Source organism: Budorcas taxicolor, chromosome 22 (genome assembly GCF_023091745.1).
Source record: "Budorcas taxicolor isolate Tak-1 chromosome 22, Takin1.1, whole genome shotgun sequence".
Lineage (NCBI taxonomy): Eukaryota > Metazoa > Chordata > Mammalia > Artiodactyla > Bovidae > Budorcas > Budorcas taxicolor.
Genome location: NC_068931.1, coordinates 58,476,847 through 58,497,938, shown reverse-complemented (window position 1 = coordinate 58,497,938; position 21,092 = coordinate 58,476,847). Strand labels below are relative to the sequence as shown.

The following is a 21,092-nucleotide window of genomic DNA, read 5'->3' as shown; positions in this document are numbered from 1 at the left end:
CAACTGCCCTGGAACAAATTTGTGTTTTCAACACAGACCTCATATTCAATAGCAGAAAGGATTTGTACACGCAGAGTATTCACTGCAGCACTGAGTCTAATGCGAAAAGGTGGGAAAAAAAAATCTGGGTCCATCCGAGGAGGACTGGTTAAATAAATGATATGCACTTAATGATACTCGTCATACAGCTGTAGAAAGAACGGAAGATCTCAAAGCACTGATATGAAAAGAACTGTAACATAAACAGACAGAACCAGGACACAAAATCATATTAATAAGCTGTGTTCTGGGAAAGAAAGCTGTGTTCTAGAAAGAGGTAACAAGGAGAACACAGATGCATAGAGGCTGACACAGGCGCAGAGAAACGTCAAGGGCTGGCAAGGGGAGGAAAGAGGATTTTAACTGTGCTCCTTTGTATCATTTGGATTTTTGAACCATGTGAATATAACTCTTAAAAAAATTTATTTGTCTGTTGCCTCAAAATTTTACATCATATTCACTGAGGTATTAATTTACAAAATGTAAAACTCCCTTTTTAATGAGTTTTGAGAAATGGATACAGTTGAGTGACTGATACTATAAACAAGAGACAGAACAGTTTTAGGGGCTTCTCTGGAGGGACAGTGGTTAAGACTCTTCCCTTCCAACGCAGCGGGCACAGGTTCGATTCCTGGTCAGGAAACCAAGATCTCACATGGTGTGCAGTGCAGCAGCAGCAAAAAAAAATTAAAAAATTAAAAATAATAAACATACACACACACACACACAGAAAGAACATTTCCATCACCCCCAAAATTCCCACATGTCCCTTTAGAATCAACCCCTCCTTCCCACACCCAGCTCTTGAAAACCACTGATATGTCTTCCATCCGACGGTTTTACTTTCTCCGTTTGTCGTGTAAACGGACCATGCAGTAAAACGTGTGTGCCTCTCACCCGGCATCACACATGCTTATCACCTGAGTGTATTCTGGGCTTCTCGCTGTGGAGGAATACTCCACTGCACGGACAGACCTCTGTTTGTTTATCCATTTATCAGGCGGAGGATTCCTCGGTTGTTTCCAGTTTTGGGAAATTACTAAAGTATACAGTATAAATACTTAAAACTATAAACAGTCACGGACAGGAAATATGATCTGATTTCTCTTGGGTAAATACCGAGGAGTGGGATTACTGGGTCATATGGTAAATTACGTAAGAAACCATCAGTGTTTTCCAGATGGCTGCACTCTTTGTTTTTCCCAGCAATGGATGAGAGCTCTAATGGCTCAGCAGCCCTCCCAGCATTTGAGATTGCCATTTTACTTTACTACAGCCATTACAAAGGGTGGCTAGTGGCATTTCATCGTCGTTTAATTTGCATTCCTCTAATGACGAATGGTATTAAGGTAAAAAATTTTCAGTTAAAAGATTAAAACACCTTTTTATATGGTGTGCCTTTGTCTCAAAAAAATTTTTTTTTTGGTTTTTTAATTTTTATTTCAGTAGGAATCATACTATCCTGTAAGCTCCTTGAAAACAGAAGCTGTGGGTCATTCATCTTTATATCCCTGGCATTCAGCTTATGAAAACACTCGGTAAATATTCACTGTGTAAATGAATTTAAAAAAAAAACTGCATACACAATTTTCTACTGGAAAAATATGAGCATGTTCTACAAAGCGATCACAGAATAACAAATGCAGGATAAAACCCTGGACAGAGAGCAAGCACTGGTTGTTTCCAGAAGATGGGTGAGACACGGGCATGTCTGAATCTTGGTAAGAGCCTCGGAAAGACACGGGGACGGAGGCGGGGAGGCGGGGAGGGGCTCACAGGGAAGGAGGAGCCTGCAGATGGGGCGCCTGCTGGAATCAGGTGCTAAACAGGTGTGCCGTGGGCACAGCAGCGGCGGGGGTGAGGAGGGGACGGGAAGCTGCCGCGTCACAGTAAACGCAGCGCCTCCAGATGCCACAGACTTCACCTTCTCTCCCTTATTGTCACAGCCTACAAAACACCAAAGACCTGCAAAATAAGTGTGAGATTGCTTCTAACCTCACCAGTTGAGGTGTGTTGTGCGTGTGTGTTTGTGTGTGTGTGGTCAGTCACGTCTGACTCTTTGTGACTCCCTGGACTGCTGCCCGCCAGGCTCCTCTGTCCACGGGGTTCTCCAGGCAAGGATGCTGGAGTGGGTTGCCATGCCCTCTTCCAGGGGATCTTCCCCACCCAGGGATCGAACCCACATCTCTTATGTCTCCTGCACTGGCAGGCAGGTTCTTTACCCACTGAGCCACCCGGGAAGCCGCAGCAACTGAAGTAACCATCAATCTCTAGCTGGATATCCTGCCCATGTCTTCTCTGGATACATGTATTCATGTGTATCTATAAGAATGAGTCTATGTTATACATATTGACTTGTGACTTGATCTTCTCAATTGTAAGGCAAACGCAGCTACACATACTCTGCTGATTCCACAGTATCCTACTGTACGTGTGGGCCATAATTCACTGAACTATCCTCTGTTAACGATTTAGCTTGTTTCCACTTTTCAACTTTTACAGATACAATTTTCTGCCGTCAACCAATTACTCCTTTGGATAGAGTTCAGAAAAAAGACAAGACTGTCTAGTTTAGAAGCTGTAAAAACGTTTCAGCTCTTTGACCCTTCTGGCCTGACTATCCTCAGAAAGGACACCACCAATCTGCATTGCTGTCCCTTCATCAGGAGAGCTCAGCGTCAGGACACGCGCGTCAACTCCCCCGAGGCGGTGGGCAAACATGAGACAGCATTTTTGCTTCTCCTAAGAGCCCACTGAGGCTGGGTACCTAGGCACATGCTCCTGAGCCTCCCTGCTTCCCTGGGGAGCTGCCCCATCACCTCCTTTCCTCGTTTCTACGGAGTTGGGGGCGGCGGGGCACGCAGGCGCAGACTCCAGGGTCTCAGGGACCATGCCGTGGGCTCTGGGCCGGCCACGGGTGTAACGGAGGGGCACCAATGGGTGTGAGCGGGGGACCAATATGACCGGCAGAGTTCAGACGGGTCGGGTGCGGAGGCAGCAAGCCACGCAGAGGCTTCGGGGAAGAGATGACGTGCCCTGGGTTTGGGAAGACGGGGGATGCCGAGTGGCTGGATTCGGCAGGTACCCCTCCAGGGCAGATCTGAGGACGGGCGGAATGCAGGAGACGGAGGAGAGAAAGAGAGGGATCAAGCATCACCCCGAGCTCTGTGGCCTGGGCACCTGGTTGGGGCAGAGCTACCAGCTCCCCACAGGGAAAACGGGGAGGCGCGGGCTCAGGGAAGGAGAGGAAGCAAAACGGTTCAGTCATACTCCGGGTACATTAAGTGTGAGAAGCCCGCCGGACATCCAAGCGGAGAGGCTCAGGAGGCGGTTAGAGGCACGCATGGAAAGCAGGGACGGGGTCGGGCCAGAGATTTAAATGGACCTGTGAGTCAGGACACGGACGTCGCCTGAAGTCTTGGGCCTGGATGAGAACCATCTGAGTCAAAGGATCCAGCCCGTTCACGAGACGAGGGAGACCGGCGGATGGGCTAATGAGAACCGAGAGAGGGCGGCTCTCCCAGGGCCTGGCGGAGCAAGCGCTCTAACGGGGACCACGCAGAGGAGAGCTCCGCCAGGTCAGCGAGGACGCCGGCCGGGAAGGCCAGGCCGGGCCCTTGGGCTCGGCGACGCAGCAGTGCTGGAGAGCGTGGCAGGGGTGGCTCTGCTGGTGGGGCGCTCCCCAGAGAATCTAGCGGCTGAGGGTCCGGCTGCCAGTGCAGGGGCGCAGGTTCAACCCCTGGCCAGGGAACTAAGATCTCACAGGCTGCCTGGTGCATCCAAAAAAAAAAGTGGCTCTGGCAGAGCAGTGGGTTTAAAGTCTATATGGGAGAAGGAACCAGACAGAAAGATATGAAATGATTCCAGGCAGATTCATTGCAAAAGAAGGCAGAGAGTACGGAAATGAAAGGGGCGGGGTGGGGCGGGGCGGCGGTAGGTAGTGAAGAAAGCTGCTTTGTTAGGATAAGGGTACCAGGGCAGGCTTTACGATGCCGAGAAAAATGCAGGCGAAAATGGACAAGTGCGACCAGTCACCCCTCAAGGGGTGAGTCTGGATGGAGCACTCAGACAGGCTGTCCTTACAGGGGCTGGGGACCCACAGGGTCACCCTTTGTGATGGGAGATGGCAGGGTACCCCACATCAGGTTCAACAGGGCCTTTTCACCACACCACCTCTGTACTGTAAGGTAAAACCCCAGCTTCTGGGCTTTTGAGACGCTCCACGATCTAACCCTCAATCTGTCATTCTGACTACAGCTCCTGGGACTTCATCAACCTTCTGTTCAGAGCCTCTCAAACCCACGCCTTCCAGACCAGGACCCCTTCCGCCCTGCCCCCGGGCACCCGCCTCCTCCGGCCGGCCCAGCTCTCAACTCCCCAGATGGCCGGCCCAGCTCTCAACTCCCCAGACGGCCTCCCCATCTCTCCAGCCAGCTGCCTCTCCTCTCGCCCACGGCCCCCAGCTGCAAGTGAGCCGCCGGAAATGCACATCTCAACGTGCCCCCTCTCTTCCCACGCCCACCTGGCATTTCCTGGAGCTTCTGGGATGAAGCCAGCCCACCTGCCCACCCCCGACCCCATCCCAGCCTCCCGCCACTCCCTTCCCAGGATGTCACGTCCAGAACTACTTTCTGGCTGCCCCTTAGCTGTGCCAGCCGCTTTGTACCACATCCATTCTCGGCCTGTTCCTCTGTACACAGGGCAAATTCCTCGGGCTCCAAATGCTCCAAACACCTCTTTGGATAGCTGAGAGAAATACCTCTCTGGATAGCTGAGATAGGATTTCTTATCTTCAGCTTTCCCTGGCCATCTCCCAACTCCTGCTGATACCCTACCAGTGATGCTCATATCTGCTTCCTTGTACCTTAGATTTAAGTCTAATTCTTCTCTTCCACGTATCACACCCAATTTTAACTTTTAATTTCACTCTACCCTCCTCTGACTTCTTGTAAGGCTGGACTGCATTTTACTGCTCACTTTAATCAGAGCCTCAACTGGTACTGAGTGGAAGCCTGAACAGAAAACATCTTTCCCTTTAGCATTTAATTATATACCTACCACCTTGTGATGCTCCGAAGACTTGTTTCACACCCAAGTCAAACTAGTTTTAGCTTCAAAAATATTTATCCTTTCTTTTTCTACCCAATTGTAAGCATCTGCTGGGCAAGACTTATGTTTCACACTGTGTCTGTGCTCCCTCATAGCAAATGCTATGCAATTCAATAAATATTTATAGAATAAAAGAAAGATATGGATGGAAGAACAGACACAGCATAAAGCTAAACATTCCCAAACTAGGAATGAATGAATGGCCTCTTCTAAATAGTTTCAGAATTGCATTTAATTCCAGTAATATGCAAGTATGGAGAGAAACCAAAGACTTTTAAAAAAGAAATAGTACAGACTGATAACCTGAGCAGGCTGAAAATCTACAGTCTAATATGCCTCTTTTATAAAATAAATTAGCTCTGCTACAGGATTAAAATGTCCTAAGGCTACACATGGGCTTCCCAGGTGGTGCTAGTGGTAAAGAAGCTGCCTGACAATGCAGGAGATGGAGGAGGCAAGGGTTCGATTCAGTCCCTGGGTCGGGAAGATTCCCCTGGAGGAGGAAATGGCAATCCGCTTCAATATTTCTTGCCTGGAAAATCCCATGGACAGAGGAGCCTGGTGGGCTACAGTGCTTGGGGTCACAGAGTCAGACACGACTGAGCAACCAAGTATGTGGGTGCATGCATGTGTACAAACACACACACACACACACACACTCCATATCAATTTTAACTCAGTAAGTTGACCAACCTAGATAGTATATTCAAAAGCAGAGACATTACTTTGCCGACTAAGGTCCGTCTAGTCAAGGCTATGGTTTTGCCTGTGGTTATGTATGGATGTGAGAGATGGACTGTGAAGAAGGCTGAGCGCCGAAGAATTGATGCGTTTGAACTGTGGTGTTGGAGAAGACTCTTGAGAGTCCCTTGGACTGCAAGGAGATCCAACCAGTCCATTCTGAAGGCGATCAACCCTGGGATTTCTTTGGAAGGAATGATGCTAAAGCTGAAGCTCCAGTACTGTGGCCACCTCATGCAAAGAGTTGACCCATTGGAAAAGACCCTGATGCTGGGAGGGACTGGGGGCAGGAGGAGAAGGGGACGACCCAGGATGAGATGGCTGGATGGCATCACTGACTTGATGGACGTGGGTCTGAGTGAACCCTGGGAGCTGGTGATGGACAGGGAGGCCTGGCGTGCTGCGATTCATGGGGTCGCAAAGAGTCAGACACGACTGAGCGACTGAACTGAACTGAACTGAAGTTGATTAAAAAAGAAATTCACTAAAGCACTGTGTCATATCACTAGCACATTATTAAATAAAAGGCATGATTTGCATTGTAAGGTTCTTGAAACTTTTCACCAGGATAAATAAAAATGAACCCTTCTTTAATTCACTGATCTATGAGTAGATAAAACCTAAAGAAGTACACCTGCTTACCCACACCACGCATGCTCTTTTAGAAAACAGTCTTGTACGCACACAAGTAGCCTACCTCTGTAATGTGGAATACTATGGGTTGTAAATAGGTATTTAGATGAACACAGCATAGGAAACTCAAATTTCATACATGTGAAAGCAGTAAGAAAAATAATTTCTTCAGTACTAAACCATCCAAATTTCTACAAATTCAAATTGAGTGGTTTGGCGGAAATATACACAGAGTATAAATTTAGACCAGAGGCTTGCAAACCTTTTCCGTAAACGGCCAGATTATAAATATTTTAGGTTTTGCAGACCATAAGGTCTGTTGCCACTCAACTCTGCCTCGTGGTTGAAAAGCAGCCACAGACAATGACACACGAATGGGCGTGGCTGTTTCAATAAATTATTTATAAAAACAGCTGGCTGGCCTGTGAAATCAGTTTGCTAAGCCCAATTCAGACCCCTGTCTTGTGTTCTATAGAAAACACAGCAAGTCTCAATCATTCAGAACCAGACCTATTTAAGAGAGGCAAGTAATCAATCCAGGTTTAAAAAAGAAAGTCAAGACTATAAAGTGAGGAGAACGGGTTCTGTTCACAGTGCTCAGAACACGTCCTGCGGGCCACCGGGAGTGAGATCACTGAAGCAACAGCTCTGGGATGAAGCGAGTTTACAGGCAGGCGCTTCCACTTGCTGCTACGCCTGTTTAAAACAACACACGAACTAAGTCTCCTATCCGGCTGTAAGGCAAGCCAGTTTGCTGATGACATGGCACAATTTAAAAGTAAGACAGGGAGCTGTAATAAACACAGAACAATGACAGGCCAAAGACAGCGCAAATGGGAAAGAAACGTGTCCCGGCACCGGGCCTGTGCTCAGAATCACGGCAGATACGCGGGCATACGTCTGGAAAAACGGAAGTGCTGAGGGAACAACTGCCGTCCTGACAGAGCTGCGAGAACCACGGCGATGAAACTCAAGAGACGCCTGGCCCTGTGCACACACTCGGAGATGCCTGTCGGGCGCCAGGCACCGGCCCTGTGCACGCGCTCAGAGACGCCTGCCGGGGCGCCAGGCACCGGCCCTGTGCACACACTCGGAGACGCCTGTCGGGGCGCCGGGCGCTGGCCCTGTGCACGTGCTCAGAGACGCCTGCCGGGGCACCAGGCGCCAGCCCTGTGCACACACTCGGAGATGCCTGCCGGAGCGCCGGGCGCCAGCCCTGTGCACACACTCAGAGATGCCTGCCGGGGCGCCGGGCGCCAGCCCTGTGCACGCACTCACAGACGCCTGCCCGGGCGCCAGGCACCGGCCCTGTGCACACACTCAGAGATGCCTGCCGGAGTGCCAGGCGCCGGCCCTGTGCACACACTCAGAGACGCCTGCCCGGGCACCAAGCGCCGGCCCTGTGCACACACTCAGAGACGCCTGCCCGGGCACCAGGCGCTGGCCCTGTACACACACTCAGAGATGCCTGCCGGGGCGCTGGCCCTGTGCACACACTCAGAGATGTCTGCTGGGGCGCCGGGCGCTGGCCTTGTGCACACGCTCAGAGATGCCTGCCGGGGTGCCGGGCGCTGTTCCTATGCACAGCCTTCCTGGGGCGTCTGCGTCCAGTCCACTGACCAGCGGTGACGGCACAGGGCTGCGGGGGGTTACAGACCCTGACATGGCCCGGGCTTCCACCATCGTGCGTCAACTCCACCAAAGACCCTGCCCCTTAACTCCTGATCCATAACGTTTCTCTCTCCTTCACGTTTTCACAAAGAGAAAACCAGAACTGACAGGCGCCATGGGCTGGGTGCTGCTGTATTTTGCTAAGACATTCAGGGATCAAAGATCACAGCAGAGCAGAAAAATTCTGCACTGCCCATTTCTTCCAGGTCTGGTTCGGTTTCCCGCCCATCCTTCTATTTTTAAGGGTTTGTCCTCTGTCTTCTGAGCCTCCCTGACTACTGAAATGTATGCCCCCGGATGGGGGACACAATTATTCCTCTATTGCTTTTGCTCTCAGAGAATCCAGTCTTTAAGGAGGGGACCATGGGGAAGGAAGCACACACGGAGTGTTTCCCTTTTGAAACGTGTTTCTGGCCGCTGTGTCTTTGACCTGGTGCCCGGCTTTCTCTAGCAGTGGTGAGCGGGGGCTACTTCCTGCGGTGTGTGAGCTTCTCACTGCGGCCGTTTCTCTCGCTGTAGAGCATGGGCCCCGCACGCTCGGGCTTCAGCAGCTGCAGCGAGAGGGCGCTGGGGTTGCGTTTCCCGGGCTCTCGAGCAGGGCCTCAGTACTTGTGGTGCGTGGACTCAGCTGCTCCACGGCACGTGGGAATCTTCCCGGGCCAGGGATCAAACCCGTGTCCCTGCCCTGGGAGGCAGGTTCTTATCCACTGTACCACCAGGAAAGTCCCGAATGTAATTTTTAAAACAGCCTTTCTGCCCTTTTAAATTCAAAAGCAATCTAAATAGAAAAGAGGTCATTGTGAAGTTTTCTCCCCCTCCGCCAATCACTGTTTTATGAAAGAAACAAATACTACTATAAAATAAAAAATTAAAATAATTAAAACATACCCCCTGAAGGCTTAAGTACAATCTTTCTAAATAAATATTTATTTCCACAAATCAAAAGAGAAAAGAAACTAGCTATTCCTTTTAAAGATGATCACTGTTTTCATCAGATGATCTGTCAGAACTTTGAAAGTAATTTCAGGAAGTAAACAAGCCCAGATATCAAAACCATGGACGTGAAAGCCGACGATGGTGGCTTTCTCCTTAATCCCAGTCCTACGTCCTGTATTAATTTCTGCAGCCCTCTTAATAAACCACATTAAAGAGGCAAGCGGGCAGGTGTTCTCAACTCCCAAACCGGAAGGTACGAGAGGACACGTGAGCCGCGGCACGCCCCGTGTGGGGTGGGAACAAACCCTCAGCTGCTGCGGGCCGTCCTGGGTGCGGCTAGGTGGCGGTGGTCCCAGGTTTGTGGTGACTCTGGTGTGTGGACATGAAGAAGTGACTTCATGGAGTCCCACCTTCTTCCGCCGACAAACCCTTCCAACTCCACCAGCGAGTGTGGGGAGCCCCGGGCGGACACGGATGTGATCCAGGACCTCCCTCCCCTCCAGCTCTGCCCCAGGGCTCCAGCTCACCTCCTGCCCCACAACGGGAGTGTGTTCTCACAACATGGGGGACTGCTTCAAAGCCACCTCCGACCTTGAGGTAGAGGAAAGGACTCCCGGGTCCTTAGGCAGCCTTGTGTGTCTGAAGTCTTCCCAGCTATAAACTAAACCCCCCGGGAACCTGTGACCTCTGAGCCACATTCCAGAGCCATCTATTTTTGATCCTTGCCAAGACAACCAAAGCCAGGATGGCCTTTTTATTTGACACCCCCACTTTGGGATGTAAAATTATTTTCTGGTTGTTTTGGGCTTCGATATAGTATCAGCTTACAGAAGAGGGTGCCAAATTCTCAAAACTTAAAAATCTGGTCTGCCAGCTGGACTTAGAAACACATTTTCCTAAGGAGGTTAACAAATGGATGTTGCATTCCTGAAGAAGCACACATAAGCCTTCTCACATCGTATGGCAACACTGAACCAACATTCTGAAGCCTCACCGCCACTTTCCGCTCTGGTTCAATGAAGAAAACTAATTCCACAGCCGTGTCACTTTGCTGACTGAGGTCCGTCTAGTCAACGCTACGGTTTTTCCAGTGATCACGTACAGATGTGAGAGCTGGACTATAAAGAAGCCTGAGCGCTGAAGAATTGATGCTTTTGAACTGCGGTGTTGGAGAAGACTCTTGAGAGTCCCTTGGGCTGCAAGGAGATCAAACCAGTCAACCCTAAAGGAAATCAACCCTGAGTATTCATTGGAAGGACTGATGTTGAAGCTGAAGCTCCAATACTTTGGCCACCTGATGCGAAGAGCTGACTCATTGGAAAAGACCCTGATGCTGGGAAAGACTGAAGGCCGGAGGAGAAGGGGACAACAGAGGATGAGATGGTTGGATGGCATGAACGACCCCATGGACATGGGTTTGAGCAATCTCCAGGAGACAGTAAGGGAAGAGAAAGCCTGGTGTGCTGCAAGGAGTCACAGGAGTTGGACATAAACAAAAACAAATGAAACTCCTGGAGTAAATGTGGACATTTTAGGTCATGAAAGCAACTACTGTCCAGCCCCAGTCCACGGCCCATTGGGCCGACACTTCCAACTGCCTGCGGGGGCGCCAGGGGCAGGGAGGCAGCCCAGGGGCACAGGAAGGGGCTGAGGTCTGAGAAAACACAGGGTTGGGGGTGGGGTGGGGGCAGGGGACACTGGTTGGTCCCGGGCAGCGGAGGCCGAGAAAGGAGGAGAACCGCTCACGGGTGACAGCGAGGGAAGGCAGTCCCTGGCTGCAGTGGTGGTAAGAAAGAAACGTTCTGAAGCCAGCAAGCCCCAGGACCTTCATCCAGAACAGACGGAAACAAATGTATTTCTCCCGCCTGGTTGCAGGACCAGCCTAGCATCCAGGGAGCCTCCACAGCCCCTGAACCCCGAGTGATAAACAGGAGGTGCCTGGGGAAGAAGCATTGTCCCTGGTCTCCAAGATCACAGCGCCCTGCTGGGTCCCTGCAGGGTTGGGGGGCTGCCACACACCCTGGGGCAGAGGACCACCCAGCTATGCTCCAAGTGCAAGGATTCTTGGCGCTGACTGGCGCTTTAAGCGACCTTCTAACAGCCGTTCAGTGAGCCCACGCTGAGCCACCTGCTTCTGGACAGACGGTTTGCACCTGCCAGGTGGAAAGGTACGACAGGTGCCATCATACTTACCAGAGCAGCCAGAGGAACCCGCCGCAGGCCGGGCCTGGCCACAGCGCAGGCTGGGCAGCCTGGCTCCCTGGGGCCCTGACCCGCTCCTCGGAGCAACCAGGGCCCTGCTTCCACCCACCAGGATCGCCCTGCTGCTGACGAAGACAGAGAATAAAGAGAGGATGCCCTGTCACGATCGAGGCAGTCACGGGCGTGCAGATGAACACAGAGGGGCCCCGTGGGGACGGCTGCTGGCCAGGACTAGCTGAATTCACTGGGGAGCGAACCCGGGTATGAGCCGAGCACAGGGATTTCCAGGCAAAGGGAATTACAAGCGGCAAAGACAAGGAAGAGGTGTGGTGTGTGGGAAGGGCCGGAATCAACTGGTGTTTTTTGCTGGAACCACAGGAAAGGGCCTGGTGGGGCAGGTGTGGGAAGGACAGGGTGAGATGGCCAAGGGCTCAGGACCCCACCACAAACACACCCATGAGGGCTGGTCCACTCGGGACAACAGTCCCAGCAGATGCTCTGGCAGTTTTGTGGAGACCTACCACACACCTGTCACCTAACCACTGGGTCTGATCTGAGTTCTGATCGGAGGTCGACTGGTTCTATCGCAGACCCTCTACTGGGATCACTGGCCACCCCTGCTCTGGCTCCACCAGCCCCTAAAATCCTACAAGACTTTCACAGACACATCTGCTGACCTGATAACTGGGACTGAACACATCTGCTTACTACTTTGTGTTATGAGATTATTGTACGTCCTTAAAATTGGGCTTCCCTAGTGGCTCAGACAGTAAAGAATCCGCCCGCAATGCCGGAGATCCAGGTTCGATCCCTGGGTCAGGAAAATCTCCTGGAGGAGGGCACAGCAACCCACTCCAGTATTCTTGCCTGGAGAATCCCATGTACGGAGGAGCCTGGCGGGCTGCAGTCCATGGTGTCACACAGAGTTGGACACGATTGAAGCGACTTAGCACAAACAAACGCGCATCCCTAAATTTGAGGATTTTATACTTAATAGTCAATGGAATGTACACTGTATGCCTTGTCTGATTTCAGTGATTCCATAGTGGCCACGTCTTTCCCTTTAGACCATGTAACTAGGCATATATAAAAATAAACTTAAAGCCCTTCAACTTTGTTTGCCAAAGCCTCTGCTGAGTTTCCAGAAAAATGTCTCCTAAAATAGCTGCAATGGACATCTGAGCAGACATAAATATTTTACATCTAGGAACAAATTTTCTGAAGCATCTGAAAAAAAAAAATCCCTTCCGGCTATAAACAAAATTGGGAATAATATTTTACGATCTTACTTAAGTCACATTTTCAAAAGAACTTATTATTCTTTCTTGAAGGTTCTATTTTTCATTTCCCTTCGCTCATGAAACAGTAAATTTCAGAAGTGGAAACTGGTCACCCAACTTGTCCTTTTATCTTCTTTAAAAGGAGTCAGTCAGTCAATTCAGTTGCTCAGTGGTGTCTGACTCTGCAACCCCATGAACTGCAGCATGCCAAGCTTCCCTGTCCATCCCCAACTCCCCGAGCTTGCTCAAACTCATGCCCATTAAGCCCATGATGCCACCCAATCATCTCATCCTCTGCTGTCCCCTTCTCCTCCCACCCTCAATCTTTTCCCACATCAGGGTCTTTTTCCAGTGAGTCAGCCCTGCCCCCACCATGGCAGTCATTCCAGCGAAGTCCTGAGTCCCAGCTAAGGAATCTGAGACTGTTACACTCAACGGTCTCCCCAAATCACAGACACACGCTCGTTTAATGATGGCATAACCAACTTTAGCCAAGGCCAAGTGCCTAAATTAAACTGACAGTGGAGAAAAGTCACATATTTGCTAGCTGTTCCATATGAACACTGAAAGAGCCAATGAGATGAAAATTGAGCACTTTCTGAAATATCAAGCTTCTCTGCTCTGCAAAGAAGGGCTGCTTATTAGCACTGTATTGAGGAGGCCAGACTGGAATCCTACCTCTGCCACTTACAAGCTGTAGAGCCTGGGGTAATAAATCAGCCTTCCCTACGTTTCCTTTCCTCGTAAAACAGCATTAGTAACAACGTCCTTCTCAGGCCTGATTTGAGGAAAAGTGCCCTGTTTATTAAAATGGTGCACGCCATGTGGGTAGCGAGCCCTCGCCCGTCATCTCATCAGCCCACCTTCCAACTCAGCACAAGTCACCAACACCATCATCAACAACGTGTAGTTTAATATGCTATGAACCAAAACATTTGACACTTTTAAAAAGTTTTTCACTGAATCACGAAGAAGACTTTTATACGACCATAAATAGTAAACTATACTAATAAACTAACGAAACATAAAATATAGTAAAATTATAATAAATAAATAATTTCAATTATAAATAAAATATGCAAACACTAAAATACATTCTAAAATTTTAAACATATTAAAATTATAATAAAAGACTAAATATATTAATAAAAATATCAACTTCAGTAGCCAAAATTACAGATGTGTACGTGTGTGTGTTGAGTTGGGTCCGACTCTTTGTAACCCGATGGACTTTGGCAAACCAGGCTCCCCTGTCCATGGGATTCTCCAGGCAAGAGTACTGGGGTGGGGTGCCATTCCCTTCTCCAGGGGAGCTTCCTGACCCAGGGACTGACCTGCATCTCTGCACTGCAGGCAGATTCTTGACCGCTGAGCCATCAGGGAAGCCCAAAATTAGAGATAAGTCTCCTAAAGCCAGCAATGCTGCATGTTTCTTACACAAAGCATTAATACGCAAACTCTAACTTATGTGACCTTCAACTTCTAGTTCACAATTAAGTGCTCCTGGTCACAGAATATGCAACTTACTTAAATACATTTCTCCTGAGACCCTGAGCAACCACAAATAAGTTCTAGGACAAAGAACAGGAGAAACTGATTTTTTTTCGCCTCTTGTTAGGATAGTATAGTTTTGGCAGAGAGTTAACGTCACCATAGCTCAAAGATGAGTTTCAGGATAAAAATCTATTCCTCTTCTTACAGTCAGATTAATTAAATAAAAGGCCTTTTCATATCCCTAAGTAACGTGAGCCTAATGGCAACAGGAATACCTCTAAGTAAGGCTAAAAGAATGAAAGTGAAACTGTATGACAACTCCAAAAGTTAACTGCAAACAGTCTTTTCATATTCTTAACTAGTCGTCACTAATGGAGAAGGCAATGGCAACCCACTCCAGTACTCTTGCCTGGAAAATCCCATGGACGAAGGAGCCTGGTAGGCTGCAGTCCATGGGGTCGCTAAGAGTCAGGCACGACTGAGCGACTTCACTTTCACTTTTCACTTTCATGCATTGGAGAAGGAAATGGCAACCCACTCCAGTGTTCTTGCCTGGAGAATCCCAGGGATGGGGGAGCCTGGTGGGCTGCCATCTATGGGGTCGAACAGAGTCGGACATGACTGAAGCGACTTAGCAGTAGTCAAAAAATGCCACAATAAAATAGGAAGACAAACAAAAAGCTGAGGTAACATTTCATAATCCTAAAAATGTTTCAGAAAGATTAAGGGAAAAAACTGTGCCCTAACACATATTTTAGAAGCATAACTAGGATCCAGGTTGGATGGGTGCTTTTAAAAAAACATATACACACAAACACACTGGAAACGCACCATGATTTAAAAAGGCACATGACCACACGCTCTTGTCAAGAGCCCCACTCAGCTTCCAGACACCCCATCCTTCCACGCGCCCTCTTTCTTTCCCGCCACTTTCTCTCCACTTATGTCTTAGAGTACGCCAAAAGTGTATTTCACACCAGGAAAGACAAGATGCTACCAAGTATTCCAGGGAACCCGCCACTGAGGCGAAAAAAGGAGGCGCTACGATCTGGGAGGCTTTTCCTAACGGACTGACCCACTCGCTGGAAACAAGAACAGTAAGACATCCTGGGGCCTCCCTGGCGGCGCAGTGGGCAGGAACCAGCCTGCCAATGAAGGGGACACGGCCTCGATCCCTGGTCTGGCAAGGGTCCGCATGCTGCAGAGCAGCCAAGCCGGGGCGCTACAGCTCCTGGAGCCTCTGTGGGCAGGGTCCGCCCCCAGCGTCGCGGCCAGGAAAGCTGGCCTGGGGACACGTGTGTGCTGATTTTCACTCTCCAGGTGATTCCAATGTGCGGCCAGTCTGCCAGAGACTAGGCGCCACTGGCGGTCACAAGGACTCTGCAAGTTCTGTTTCAATCTACAAATTGGATCGATGGAAGACATGCTTTTTGCTGGTGGACGGCTGGTGTGAGAAGTGAGTTTTAGACCTGACCGCATATGCACGCATCCCTCCTGGGAGCTACGGGACCGCTGCAGACCACTATGGGTGCTTTCACTTGGTCCCAGACTGAGTCCAAAGGGCATCCTTCCCATCCCTTTGCGGGTGGTCACCTGGCGTCTGCCTGAATCTGCCTGCCCGTGACAAGTAGGTACGTATTTCACCTGCAGGGCCCCAGCCTCCCTGCTTAATCGTTCGCTTATGGAGGATACAGGTATCAAAAAACAGCTATTAAATCTCCCTGGGACTCCAACTTCTCTTTGCCTCCTGAGACTGTTTCCAGACCCTCCCCCTTCTGGTTGCCTTCCTGAGTGACGGTGCATCACTCCCCGCCTCCAGTCAGGGCCGCAAGAACCCGGGTGGCACCACTTCCGATGCCGCAGAGATGGCACTGCGTGGTTAAGAGAGCCTGCCCCCTCTCCCCACGCGGGCACAGTGATGACCACGCTGCCCGTGCGTCTGGCCACGTGACCTGTTCTGGCCAGCGGCATGTGCTGCGCATCACATCCAGAATATAAGGGCATGTGATTCTCCAGGGTTCTCCCCCTCCCCTACTGCTGAGATGACGGGGATGAAAGAAACTGTCTTGATCACTGAGTCACCGAAGGACAGATGCCCCGGAAAACTGTTCCCACTGGTAACAACTGCAAGGGCAAGAAATAAACCTTTACTTTTGTATAAATCAATGGGCTCCAGGGACTTTTCCTGCTCCCTAGGGTACACCACTGGTCCTCACAGTGTAGACTTAGGAGAAACGCAAAGTTTACCAGACTCCGTCCCAGACCGACTGCATCAGAAGCTGTATGGGTCTTGGGGCCCAGAACTGAGTGCTTATTAAAATCCCCCTCTCCCAGGGGGATTCAGAGGCACAATCAAGTTTTGAGAACCAGTAGCTAGATTACAATGCCACATCAAAGGGCATTTAACGTTGTCTCTGCAGCCACAGAGGACGGGTGGGCTTAAGACAGCCAGGCAAAGCTGAAATGTTTTTCATGTAAGATAACTGAACCCTATCTGCCCCACATCACATCCATGTGCTTGATTTTTTTAAAACCTAGAGGAAAAGTCTGTGTTTATTCATTCAGCTTTATCTTGTAAACTCCCTCCCAGCTTCTTTCCTTACAGTCAAAAGTCACTGGTAGAAACGCTGGGTAAAATCTGATCTGAAATGGCAGCTGTCTCTCCAGAGAGAAATGAAATCCTGAGTCAGCTATAAATTCAGCGTCCCATCTCGACCCTTCTGCGCGATCCTACATGGAACAGTCCTGGGATGGAGGCAGAGAGTCTCCATCTGTGCTCTTACCTAGCCACCTACCACCAAGTACCCTGTGAACAAAAGAAAATGAAGATTTACCTAGGGCCACCTACTGTTAGGAGTCACCATGTTCTCATTCCTGGCGCTCGGAACCAAGCTATTCAACAACATGCTCTGAAATGGTCAGGCTCAGAAAGGCCAGAGAAAGGAGTCACACTCAAGTGTGCCAGCCCCCGAAACCCCAGGCTCCCCCTAATTTCTAGACACAGAACTGGACCATCTACACCCCCAGAGAACCCCAGGAAGCCTCACAAGGTCCACCGGGACGGCATCCACGTTCCACAGGTCAGTGACTGCAACTCTGCCTCAGGATCTAAGTGAAAGCTCAGCAATGATCCCTCGATGGGCCGTGGCACCCGGCAGCAAATGGGAAAATGGCTACAATGATCACAGATCACTGAGCAATTCTCAGATCTGAACAAGTACAGACAACTTTACTTTTTCATTTACCATCAGGTTCCTGAAATTCTAGATTTATGAGATCTGTAAGAATGACCTCAGATACTATCTCACTGAGGGGATACTAATTTGAGGTCCTCAGGACACTCCTAGAGCAAACAAGAAAGAATGTCCGGTGGTACATGAGCCCCAAAACTGTACACAAAACTGCATATTTGTACATTTATCTGGGAAAAGCTCACCCCTTGAATGCGACTGCTGGATGAATAATACTGACCAACAAGCTCATCTTTCTGATCTTTTTTATGTGAGAACAGTTTAAGCTCCTTGTTGATCAGGCTTCAAGCTCCTGTAAGTTATACAAGAAGGCGAAACACTTGACAAGCGGCTGGATTTCGGGGAGACTGGAATGCAAGGAAGAAACCACAGCTGTAGACAGAAATTTGGAAGTTACACACACACACACACACACACACACACACACAAACACACATACATATATATATATACACACACACACACACACGAGAAGTGAAGCTGTGTGGGTAACTCAAACTTCCCAGAGAGAGAGTTAAATGTTTCCAGGACAGAAATCCAGGAGAGAAGTGTTTTCTGCTTGTCAGAACACCAAGGCAAGCGTATTGTTGCATGCTTAGGGTAGATAGTGCTTTCCAGGAAGAACCGCCGGTCTAGAGAGATACCGGCATGGCTAAGGGAGGTGAACGTGGAAGGGTGACCATCTGCTCGAGCAGAAGCCCCAGTGAGGCGGGTCTGGGGGGCCTAGCTGAGAGCAGGGGCGTGTGGAGGGGGCGGGCACGTGCAGGGCTCTCTGAAGGCAGGAGGGAGACGGGGGTTGCGGGAGACTTGAAGCTGGGGGGTGGGGGGTGGGGGGAGGAAAGACTGGGAACATTCGCAAGGACGCTTGCAGGTGGAGTGTGGACAAAAGGTGGAGTCCTCGCATCTTCAAAGTGAACCCTGAAACCCTGCGAAGCCAAACATCCCCTCCGTGAGGGGCGGTGGTCCCACAGCAAAGGTTCCCAGGTTACCTTCTCATCCCATCAGCTTCCTCCGAGCCTTCTCTTCATCTTACATTCTAGACACAGTAACTGTCACATGTGCACGATAGTTTACAAAAAAAAATTCTGCAATGTACCACATTGTTTACAGGAATCTCCAACGTGTAAGCAATGAAGGCTTTGGACTACCAGATAACTGTTACAGTCTGCTCATCTCTTAATGTTCATTAAACCCAGCTCGGGTGCCAAGAAGACTTTTTGTAGAATCACCACATCGGGCTCTGAAAGAGCTACCGTTCATGCATTTATATAATCGCTTTATCAAGTACTGCTCCATAAGAACTACCCAGTATTTACCAGGAATATTCTAAGATGCTATGGCCCATTAGGAGCGTCTAAGGTTGAGACAAATAAGCCATGTGATACTAAAGCCATTTATCTTTTGTAAGTAACCAGTTTTTATGAGGAGATACTGAATCAAGTGTAGTCAAACCAAATAAAACAGCACCCATCTTTCTGCCATTTGTGATCGCTGTGATCAATGCTCAATGGCACGTTTATGTGAATGTGAATTCAGGCTCACATGTGAATGGCAAGAAGGTCAAACGCAACAGCTTCATGAGCACCTCAAACAGCATAAGTGAGATTACAAGGTAATGCTTTTAACTGACTTGTAAATGCTATACAAACGAACTTTTCAAGGATCTGGTATATACTAATTACAATCCTTATGCACTTTTTACACAGGTTCCCCAACAATAACTACGTGTTTCTTTTTAATATAACCATGGCTTTATTGGCTTAAATTAAAGCAAAAGATGGCTGCTTGAAAAGTACAGCGTATGTGAACTCAAAGTGGGACGAGCCGGCATTAGGTGCCTCAGGATGTTAAACAAAAATACAGCACCTATGATGTATTCCCATCTAAAAACTTCACCCTGAATCTAATCCAACTCCTAGGAACTACAGGATAAAAAGAAAGAAATTAATCAATGTCAAAAGGAAGCAACTACCTGAATCCAGAAATGCGGGGGTACAATTTACAAGACGCATAACCCAATTTTTCCAACAAGTCAACACTAAACACTACAATCCAACAGAAGAAAGACTGATAGAGATTAACAGAGATTTAAGTAACACAGCAACCAAATGCCAAGCACACGCTCTAGATGTGAACTGGAACAAACCAACTTTGAGACAACCAGACAAGAATAACCTTGGTTGCTTTTATGAAGTCTAGTAATGGGCATTAAAAAAAATCCTTATCGGTTTAGAGATGCGAACTTAACTATTTTAAAAAGAAAAAAATACACACACTGAGATTTTTTGGAGATTTTGAGTTATAGGAGCTTCTCCTAGACGGTTTAAAGATGAGGTCTTTCTTCTACCACCATATTCAGGAGAGAATCACAAAAATCATACAAATGTTACTGATCATCTTCAAAACACCCATGTTCTTTCTCTCCTCCTTTTTCCTTTATCTGCTGCAGAGCTCACCAGGAAATTCAAATGCGTCTGTCAGTTTGGTTCATCATGGTTCTGTTTCCACGGCTGCAAACACAAGTGCGGCAGATAACTCCCGGCTGGCCTTGGGGCCATCAGCAAAAATCACAGGAGATTGGAAGGACTTGGAAAGCCCATTTTATAGACTAAGAAACTGAGGCTCAGAGACCATTGAGTGATTTTCGAAGTTACTCCCCTAATTCCCAGCAGAACCAAGCAAGCACCCGCAGCTTGGAACGTCTTCCTTCCACTGACAGGGAGGCTTTCAGGGACCACTTACCTTCCCGTGTTCCTTCCTCACGTGGGAAATGTAAACGTCTCTCTGCGTGAACAACCGGCCACACTCCCAACATGTCCACCCAGGACTAGCCACTTTCTTGGGTTCCAGTGACTTTTTCACGGGTGATGGGGATTTCTTTTCCAACTTCTCTTTCCCGTTCAGGGATCGGGTGTCCTCTTTGTTTTGGTTTGCGGAATTTTGGGTTGTAGGCTTAATGCTCAAAGGCAAGTTTATACCCAAGTTGGGAGGCCCTTCGATACTTTTCAACGTTCCATGCATAGACTAGGTTATAAAAAGAGAAGAAAGATATTTCACAAGCCACACCACTAAAAGAGAGCACACACAGACCATCTTACTACATTACAGACATTTCAATACGATTTCATATTCACTCAGAGATAGTTCTTAATACAGCAAGAAGAAAACCAAAGCAAAATACACACTTGGTGAAAAATGAAGGAGTACTTACCTTTTACAGCTGCTGTTAACTAATTAATGTGTTTCTAGTTTCAAACAATTATTAAAGGCTCGTTTCCTTGTGCCATTTAAAATTTGAAAAGAAAGACTTCGGTACTAAGGCCGAATCGTTCCTAGCGCAGCGTCGTCCCCCAGCGTGCCAGAGTGAGTCCTCTCTACCCGAGGCCACTTCTGAGGCAGAGCATTTTCCTTCCACGCCTACCCGGAAACGTTTAAGCAGGCGGCTATACTGGCAGGAGCTCAAGCCCCTTCGCTGGCCAACCAGAACAAACACCTGAGGCCGGTGTGTGAACAGCAAAGCTTCCCCACCCCGAACGCCTTTCACATTCTTGAAACACTTCTCAACAGTGTGGGTTTCTGCTGGGGAGAGTTTTGGAAATTCTAATCTCGCTCCCACCCCAATCCATCCCTTTTTACCGACAGTATGCAGGACCCAGACTTGTGACCGATCCACAGCAGCTGCTCAAAGAGCCTGTCCAAACTGCCCATTTAAGATTAACACAGGGGCCTCGACAGC

General features: G+C 48.9%; 1 protein-coding gene across 6 annotated transcripts in view; it reads right to left on the bottom strand.

The window, feature by feature from the left end:
- Positions 1–21,092, bottom strand: part of ZNF532 (zinc finger protein 532) — a 110,994-nt gene that overhangs the window by 13,204 nt on the left and 76,698 nt on the right. For 5 of the 6 annotated variants that reach the window (XM_052660228.1, XM_052660226.1, XM_052660224.1 and 2 more), the window contains one exon: positions 20,099–20,380. In XM_052660228.1, coding sequence (XP_052516188.1) covers positions 20,099–20,380 — 282 coding nt within the window. Of the gene's footprint in view, positions 1–19,679; positions 19,867–20,098; positions 20,381–21,092 lie in introns of those variants that run through there. The other variant, XM_052660229.1, reaches the window with a different exon arrangement.